The following is a 9,140-nucleotide window of genomic DNA, read 5'->3' on the forward strand; positions in this document are numbered from 1 at the left end:
CTGTATGTGTGTGTCTCTGTATGTGTGTGTGTGTCTCTGTATGTGTGTGTGTGTGTGTGTGTGTGTGTGTGTCTCTGTGTGTGTGTGTGTGTGTGTGTGTGTCTCTGTGTGTGTGTGTGTATGTGTGTATGTGTCTCTGTCTCTGTGTGTGTCTCTGTATGTGTGTGTCTCTGTATGTGTGTGTGTGTGTGTGTGTGTGTGTGTGTCTCTGTGTGTGTGTGTGTGTGTGTGTCTCTGTGTGTGTGTGTGTGTATGTGTGTATGTGTCTCTGTCTCTGTGTGTGTCTCTGTATGTGTGTGTGTGTGTTTGTGTGTGTGTGTGAGTGTGTGTCTCTGTGTGTGTGTGTGTGTGTGTTTACTTACGGTTGAGTCCGACGTCATGGTAGGTGAGGACTGTGGGTCGGTTGCCCTTAGCAACCCCTCTCATGGTAACATGCAGCACACCGTGAGCCGTCTCCACATCGTGCTCCTGAACAAACAACAAAGCTTTATTTACTGCAGATAACTACAGTGATACTCAGTTCATCTCTCCACTGTCACCAAGTGCTGCTCATGTGTGAATGTTGGGTCTCTTTAATGAAACCTGAAGAGTTCGGTTCAGACCTGCTCTATGTGGAAAGAACCTTGAGATGACTTTGTTGTGATTTGGCGCTTTATAAATAAAGATTGATTGATATAAAGTGAGAGGCTAAACAACAGAATCATGTATAACTGAGCCTGTTAGGGGAGTGGCCCTGATGATAATTATAACTTTCACAAATCTTGTACATTTAAAAAACATATTATATATCATTCCTCTCTCTCTACTTCCTGTCGGCATCTCTGCCAGTTACTATGGAAATAAAGGCAAAACGCCCAAAAATACATCTTTAAAAGATCCATCCTGTCTCTTATCCGGGTCTCCTAACCCAGACCTCCTTCTCTCCATGACACTCATCAGCTCCTCCTGGAGGATCCAAGCTGTTCCCAGACCAGCAGAGATATGTAATCCCTCCAGTGTGTTCTGGGTCTCCTCCCAGTTGGACCTGGACCTCCTCTAAAGGGGGGCGTCCAGGAGGATCCTGACCAGGAGCCCAAACCACCTCAGCTGGCTCCATGTGAAGGAGCAGCGGCTCTACTCCTAGCCTCCCCCGCATGTCTGAACTCCTGACCCGATCTCTAAGAGCCCAGACCCTCTCTGCTTGGATCCAGCATCTCATTGTTTGGGTCACTACCCAAAGCTGGTGAGCAGAGGTGAGGGTTGGGACGTAGACTGACTGCTACACTGAGAGGGTTCTGATCCACCAGGACGGTCCGGTACTGATGCTGCACCATCCACCCGATGTTGCACCATCCACCCGATGCTGCACCATCCACCCGATGCTGCACCCATCCACCTGATGCTGCACCCATCCACCTGATGCTGCACCATCCACCTGATGCTGCACCATCCACCTGATGTTGCACCATCCACCTGATGCTGCACCATCCACCCGATGCTGCACCCATCCACCCGATGCTGCACCCATCCACCCGATGCTGCACCATCCACCTGATGTTGCACCATCCACCTGATGCTGCACCATCCACCTGATGCTGCACCCATCCACCTGATGCTGCACCATCCACCTGATGCTGCACCCATCCACCTGATGCTGCACCATCCACCTGATGCTGCACCCATCCACCTGATGCTGCACCATCCACCTGATGCTGCACCCATCCACCTGATGCTGCACCATCCACCCGATGCTGCACCCATCCACCTGATGCTGCACCATCCACCTGATGCTGCACCCATCCACCTGATGCTGCACCATCCACCTGATGCTGCACCATCCACCTGATGCTGCACCATCCACCTGATGTTGCACCCATCCACCTGATGCTGCACCATCCACCTGATGCTGCACCATCCACCTGATGCTGCACCATCCACCTGTCAGTCCATTCATGAAAACTACTCAGTGACCTCATTAACATGGACAGACTGAATGGACTGGTATGTTAATCTGATTAATGAACTGACTGTGGAAACACCCGCCTGATCCTATTAATGCATCCTGAAGTTCCACACACACACACACACACACACACACACAACCATATATATTTTCTTCTTGTTTAAACCCTAGTCTGCGTGTCCTGTTGAGCAGTGTTGTTATATGTTTGTGTGTAAATGTGTGACTGAGTGACAGAGTTAACAGAGCCTCCAGCTAACAGGCTAAGTGGCTAAGTGGCTAAGTGGCTAAGAGGCCGACTCCTGTAAGCTAGCAGCTGAACTACTCACCACCCCAACTCCTAAAGAACAGGAGATCTGGTGCAAGTCCACAACATCATACATCCTGACAGAGAGGAGGAGGAGAGTTAAGAGACAAAGTGATTCATAAAGAGAAACAAAGAGAGAGAGCTGGCTGTCCTTCAGCCTGCTGGGGGGGGGGGGAGGGGGGGTAGGATCAACAGCAGTAAGCTGTGCTCTCATTGGCTGAGAGCCTTTAAATCTCTTAACAGCCAACCACTTGTTGTCCGTCTGTCATCCTTCAACTGTTTCATCATCTCATTCCTCTGCTTCTGTTCACCTCCTCTTCCCCTCCTTCCTCCTCCTCTCCTTCCTCCCCCTCTCCTTCCTTCCTACTCTCCTTTCTCCTCCTTTCCTTCCTCCTCCTCTCCTTCCTCCTCCTCCTCTTCTTCTTCCTCCTCCTTTCCTTCCTTCCTACTCTCATTCCTCATTCCTCCCTCCTCTCCTTCCTCCTCTTCTCCTTCCTTTATTTTGAACATTTAAGAAGCTCATTAAATCCCATCAGTACATCTCTGTGTTGGAGGGTGCAGGTCAGATTATAGAGGAGCACCATGTGACTGTTCACCTCTTAAATAAGTCATTAATCAGATCAGAGCTGACGTACGATGTGAAGATAGAGGAACCTTTTCTTTTTAGGTCATTGTACAGATGGAGGACAGCGAGATGCAGAATGACCAGACGTGTACCAGTAGAGTTCAACCCTAACCAGTACTCAATGGTGCGTCATGTCAGCCTTTACTGCAGTAAAACGTCTCAGTTTAAATGTTAAAACACAATATAAATGTATCAGACACACAACGGCTGCAACAGATGTTTCTATCACAGAAACAGCAGCAGGTGGCGCCAAAACACACTGACTCATTACAGCTGTAAAACAACCATGCACTAAACCAACTGTAGTCTAACTCTACGTACCAGCGTCTCTACTGGGAGGTTCATCTGTTATAATTTGACAGTTTCATTCAGTTCAAAAACGCCACTGAATCATTTATCATCACAGCGTTCAGCATCAGGCTCCAGTAGCTCCTGCTCCGGTAACTCCTGCACCACTAAATTCCTGCTCCGGTAGCTCCTGCACCAGTAGCTTTTGTTCCAGTGGCTTCTGCACCAGTGGCTCCTGCACCAGTAGCTCCTGCACCAGTAGCTCCTGCTCCAGTAGCTTCTGCACCAGTGGCTCCTGCACCAGTAGCTCCTGCTCCAGTAGCTCCTGCACCGGTAGCTTTTGTTCCAGTGGCTTCTGCACCAGTAGCTCCTGCTCCGGTAGCTTTTGTTCCAGTGGCTTCTGCACCAGTACCTCCTGCTCCGGTAGCTCCTGCTCCGGTAGCTCCCGCACCGGTAGCTTTTGCTCCAGTGGCTCCTGCACCAGTAGATTCTGCACCAGTACCTCCTGCACCAGTGGCTCCTGCACCGGTAGCCTCTGCACCAGTACCTCCTGCACCAGTACCTCCTGCACCAGTACCTCCTGCACCAGTGGCTCCTGCTCCAGTAGCCTCTGCACCAGTAGCTCCTGCACCAGTAGCTCCTGCAACAGTACCTCCTGCACCAGTGGCTCCTGCTCCAGTAGCCTCTGCACCAGTAGCTCCTGCACCAGTAGCTCCTGCACCAGTACCTCCTGCACCAGTACCTCCTGCACCAGTAGCTCCTGCACCAGTAGCTCCTGCACCAGTACCTCCTGCACCAGTGGCTCCTGCACCGGTAGCCTCTGCACCAGTACCTCCTGCACCAGTACCTCCTGCACCAGTGGCTCCTGCTCCAGTAGCCTCTGCACCAGTAGCTCCTGCACCAGTAGCTCCTGCAACAGTACCTCCTGCACCAGTGGCTCCTGCTCCAGTAGCCTCTGCACCAGTAGCTCCTGCACCAGTAGCTCCTGCACCAGTAGCTCCTGCACCAGTACCTCCTGCACCAGTACCTCCTGCACCAGTAGCTCCTGCACCAGTACCTCCTGCACCAGTGGCTCCTGCACCGGTAGCCTCTGCACCAGTACCTCCTGCACCAGTACCTCCTGCACCAGTGGCTCCTGCTCCAGTAGCCTCCTGCACCAGTGGCTCCTGCTCCAGTAGCCTCTGCACCAGTAGCTCCTGCACCAGTAGCTCCTGCACCAGTACCTCCTGCACCAGTAGCTCCTGCACCAGTACCTCCTGCACCAGTGGCTCCTGCACCGGTAGCCTCTGCACCAGTACCTCCTGCACCAGTACCTCCTGCACCAGTACCTCCTGCACCAGTGGCTCCTGCTCCAGTAGCCTCTGCACCAGTAGCTCCTGCACCAGTAGCTCCTGCAACAGTACCTCCTGCACCAGTGGCTCCTGCTCCAGTAGCCTCTGCACCAGTAGCTCCTGCACCAGTAGCTCCTGCACCAGTACCTCCTGCACCAGTACCTCCTGCACCAGTACCTCCTGCACCAGTAGCTCCTGCACCAGTAGCTCCTGCACCAGTACCTCCTGCACCAGTGGCTCCTGCACCGGTAGCCTCTGCACCAGTACCTCCTGCACCAGTACCTCCTGCACCAGTGGCTCCTGCTCCAGTAGCCTCTGCACCAGTAGCTCCTGCACCAGTAGCTCCTGCAACAGTACCTCCTGCACCAGTGGCTCCTGCTCCAGTAGCCTCTGCACCAATAGCTCCTGCACCAGTAGCTCCTGCACCAGTAGCTCCTGCACCAGTACCTCCTGCACCAGTACCTCCTGCACCAGTAGCTCCTGCACCAGTACCTCCTGCACCAGTGGCTCCTGCACCGGTAGCCTCTGCACCAGTACCTCCTGCACCAGTACCTCCTGCACCAGTACCTCCTGCACCAGTGGCTCATGCTCCAGTAGCCTCTGCACCAGTAGCTCCTGCACCAGTAGCTCCTGCACCAGTGGCTCCTGCTCCAGTAGCCTCTGCACCAGTAGCTCCTGCACCAGTAGCTCCTGCACCAGTACCTCCTGCACCAGTACCTCCTGCACCAGTAGCTCCTGCACCAGTACCTCCTGCACCAGTAGCTCCTGCACCAGTACCTCCTGCACCAGTAGCTCCTGCACCAGTGACTTTCTGTCTGCCAGATTCAGGGGATTTGTTCCCTTCCTAAAACTAAACTTGGTTCATATAAACGACTTAAAACCTAAACTATGATGAAAAGCAGTTTGTAGGAAAAGTAACATCATCATTTCCATGTTGAAGCTTTAAGCTGCATATTGAAGGTTCAGTTGGTTGTAATCTGCATCTTCACCACTAGATGTCACTACATTGTACAAACTGGACCTTTAAGTAGTTTAATGCTGTTCTCAGCAGGGGGGCAGTCTGGTCTCATGTGTTACTGCTGAGTGTTATCTCATCATTAAATCAGAACGTGTTCGATGCCATAAAACACTGATGCTGATCTGTGATAAGCTAATATAAGCCGATATTATCCGTTGAACTATATATCAGTCGGTTCTAATTTCTACCTTTTCATTTATAATCCTACTCTGCTTCCAAAGATATGAAACATGTTAAACAGCTCATGAACACACTCCATGTCTCTGTGGGAAACACAGGTGATGCTCAACTCACACATGATTCATACTCTCTAGTCCACAGTGTCTGAAGGTCTGAACTCACCTGACAGTCAAAGTCCTGAAGGTTTCTGCCGTTCTGCAGAGAGAGAGACTTTGTTATTATACTTCCACCACAGCTCAACAGGGAAACACTAAGAGGGAATTTACTGCTGAAAAGACTGATACTACAAAAAGTACTACTACTATTACTATAAGTACTACTACTACTACTACTAATACTCCTCCTCCATGTAGTTTCCACTCAGTAAATGTGTCAGATATCACTAACTCAGACTGATGAAGCTCAATAGAAGCTGATCATCTACTTTAAATGACTAATATTTCCTCCATCACTGAACACTGTTAATACTCAGTATGAACAGGAGGAAAACCTGAGTAGTGTTCTGTATTTCCCAGTAATCTATTACAATAACTCCTAATAATATAATTAAATCAATATGACCCCCCCCCCCCCCCCCCCCCTCACCTGTCTGGTCAGCAGTGGTTTGATCTCTGTCAGCTGGACGTCGTGAAGCTCCTCCATCATTGGACCGCTTTGCTGTCAATCAGTCTGATGAGACACACAGGTATGAAAATCATCATCATCATCAAACTGATCACAGCCGTTAATCAATGAGAAGAAACACCTTCTGATTGGTCGGTTAGTCTCCATCTTATTAAATGTTTGAAGACATCTTCTAATGGTCAGTATGAACAGGAGGAATCATTACAGTAAACATGATGAAGGATCTTCTAATGGTCAGTATGAACAGGAGGAATCATTACAGTAAACATGATGAAGGGATCTTCTAATGGTCAGTATGAACAGGAGGAATCATTACAGTAAACATGATGAAGGGATCTTCTAATGGTCAGTATGAACAGGAGGAATCATTACAGTAAACATGATGAAGGGATCTTCTAATGGTCAGTATGAACAGGAGGAATCATTACAGTAAACATGATGAAGGGATCTTCTAATGGTCAGTATGAACAGGAGGAATCATTACAGTAAACATTAACTGGTCCTTTAAATGAGCACATCTGGTTTAATAAACTGATGAACTGATAAACACAATGATCAGTTTCTGTTCTGTTCACATGAGAGGTTATAATGTTAATGTTGAACTGAGTACTGATGCTCTGCTGCCCACACACACACACACACACACACACACACACACACACAGTTACACACACACACACAGTTACACACAGTTACACACACACACACACACACACACACACAGTTACAGACAGTTACACACACACATACACACACACACACACACACACACAGTTACACACAGTTACACACACACATACACACACACACACACACACAGTTACACACACACACACACACACATATACACACACACACAAACAAACACACACACACAAACATATACACACACACACACACACACACACAGTTACACACACACACACACACACACACATACACACACAAACACACACACAGTTACACACACACATAAACACATACATACACACACACACACAGTTACACACACACACACACACACACACACAGTTACATACACACACACATATACACACAGTTACACACAGTTACACACACACACACACACACACACACACACACACACACACACACACACACACACACACACACACACACACACAGTATGGAGGACTCTCTGCAGCTCCTAATTAATGAGCCTGTGTGCTATTATGAGCTCCAGACAGACAGCTTAAGCCTTAGCAACCGTTGCTACGGGAGACGTTAGTGCGACACACATATATATACACACCACACACACACATATACACACACACACACCTGTAACTAAATACACCTTCGCCATGTCTGCTAGCCTCACGCGGAGCAGAAAACATGACCTGGTTCACCTGTTACCGTTACCGTTACTCGGTTAGTGGCCGTTACTCGGCTAGTAGCCGTTACTCGGTTAATAGCCGTTACTCACCGTTAGCAGTTAGCTCCTGAAGCTGTTTAACGGGGAAACGGTAACTGACGGTAACCGTTATAACGGTGCTGGTCTGGTCGCGAGGCTCCGGCGGACTGAACTCTGTCGGTTGCACGCGGACGGTGGGGGGCGGAGCTACGTCACATAAACAACCGGGCGTTGATTCAGCGGCAGGTCACGAGGTCACACCGTAATATACAGTATAGATCAATACTAATACATACAGCAGATACCGTAATATACAGTATAGATTAATACTAATATCTACAGCAGATACCGTAATATACAGTATAGATCAATATTAATACCTACAGCAGATACCGTAATATACAGTATAGATTAATACTAATATCTACATCAGATACCGTAATATACAGTATAGATCAATATTAATATCTACAGCAGATACCGTAATATACAGTATAGATCAATACTAATACATACAGCAGATACCGTAATATACAGTATAGATTAATACTAATATCTACAGCAGATACCGTAATATACAGTATAGATTAATATTAATATCTACAGCAGATACCGTAATATACAGTATAGATTAATATTAATATCTACAGCAGATACCGTAATATACAGTATAGATCAATACTAATACCTACAGCAGATACCGTAATATACAGTATAGATTAATACTAATACATACAGCAGATACCGTAATATACAGTATAGATTAATACTAATACATACAGCAGATACCGTAATATACAGTATAGATCAATACTAATATCTGCATAGATACCGTAATAAACAGTATAGATCAATATTAATACCTGCATCAGATACCGTAATAAACAGTATAGATCAATTTCAGAGTTATGTGAATACTATGTGATAATTAATTAATTTCATGTTATGCTACTTTCTACATTTCAGAGGGAGACATTTTACTTTCTACTCCACTACATTTGCTTTATTTTAATTATTATATTACATGTGCTTTACTTCAACACTGACGCTAAGCAAGCTGCTGCAGCAGTTTTATAACCTTAAAGCTACTTAATGTGAAAAATAATAAAGTGTCAAAGCTTCCTGTTTCACAGCTGATGTTTATGTGGATTTATTAGATGTGTTTATGTCACAGGTTTGAACCCAGCTCTTCTCCCTGAGAGACAGGAACAGTCTCAGCTCATTGTTGATGCAGCAGCTCCACCTGCTGTCCAAACCATCAAACTACAGCTTATTTATTCAGGCGTGGAGTCAGTGTCTCCTCCTGCTGCTGATCCCTGTACATCACAGTCTGTGAGGGATACAAACTGGTATTTTTAAACCCTATTATCTATACTTCTACCTGAGTAATGAATGTGAATACTTCTGTCTATTGAACCCATTTCACTTTTAGGTCTTTAGCACTTGTATGAGG

At 47.4% G+C, this 9,140-nt stretch overlaps 1 protein-coding gene across 2 annotated transcripts in view; it reads right to left on the bottom strand.

The window, feature by feature from the left end:
• The window catches only part of LOC133987246 (protein NDRG3-like), a 14,253-nt gene extending 6,412 nt beyond the window's left edge, over positions 1–7,841 (bottom strand). For both annotated transcript variants that reach the window (XM_062426551.1, XM_062426549.1), the window contains exons 1-4: positions 7,760–7,841; positions 6,274–6,357; positions 5,851–5,883; positions 363–468 (exon numbers count right to left, since the gene is read on the bottom strand). In XM_062426551.1, the coding sequence (XP_062282535.1) occupies positions 363–468; positions 5,851–5,883; positions 6,274–6,333 (199 nt within the window). In that variant the 5' untranslated portion in view covers positions 6,334–6,357; positions 7,760–7,841. The remainder of the gene's footprint in view (positions 1–362; positions 469–5,850; positions 5,884–6,273; positions 6,358–7,759) is intronic.
• Between the last annotated feature and the right edge of the window lie 1,299 nt (positions 7,842–9,140).

This window comes from Scomber scombrus, chromosome 10 (assembly GCF_963691925.1).
Source record: "Scomber scombrus chromosome 10, fScoSco1.1, whole genome shotgun sequence".
NCBI classification, from domain to species: domain Eukaryota; kingdom Metazoa; phylum Chordata; class Actinopteri; order Scombriformes; family Scombridae; genus Scomber; species Scomber scombrus.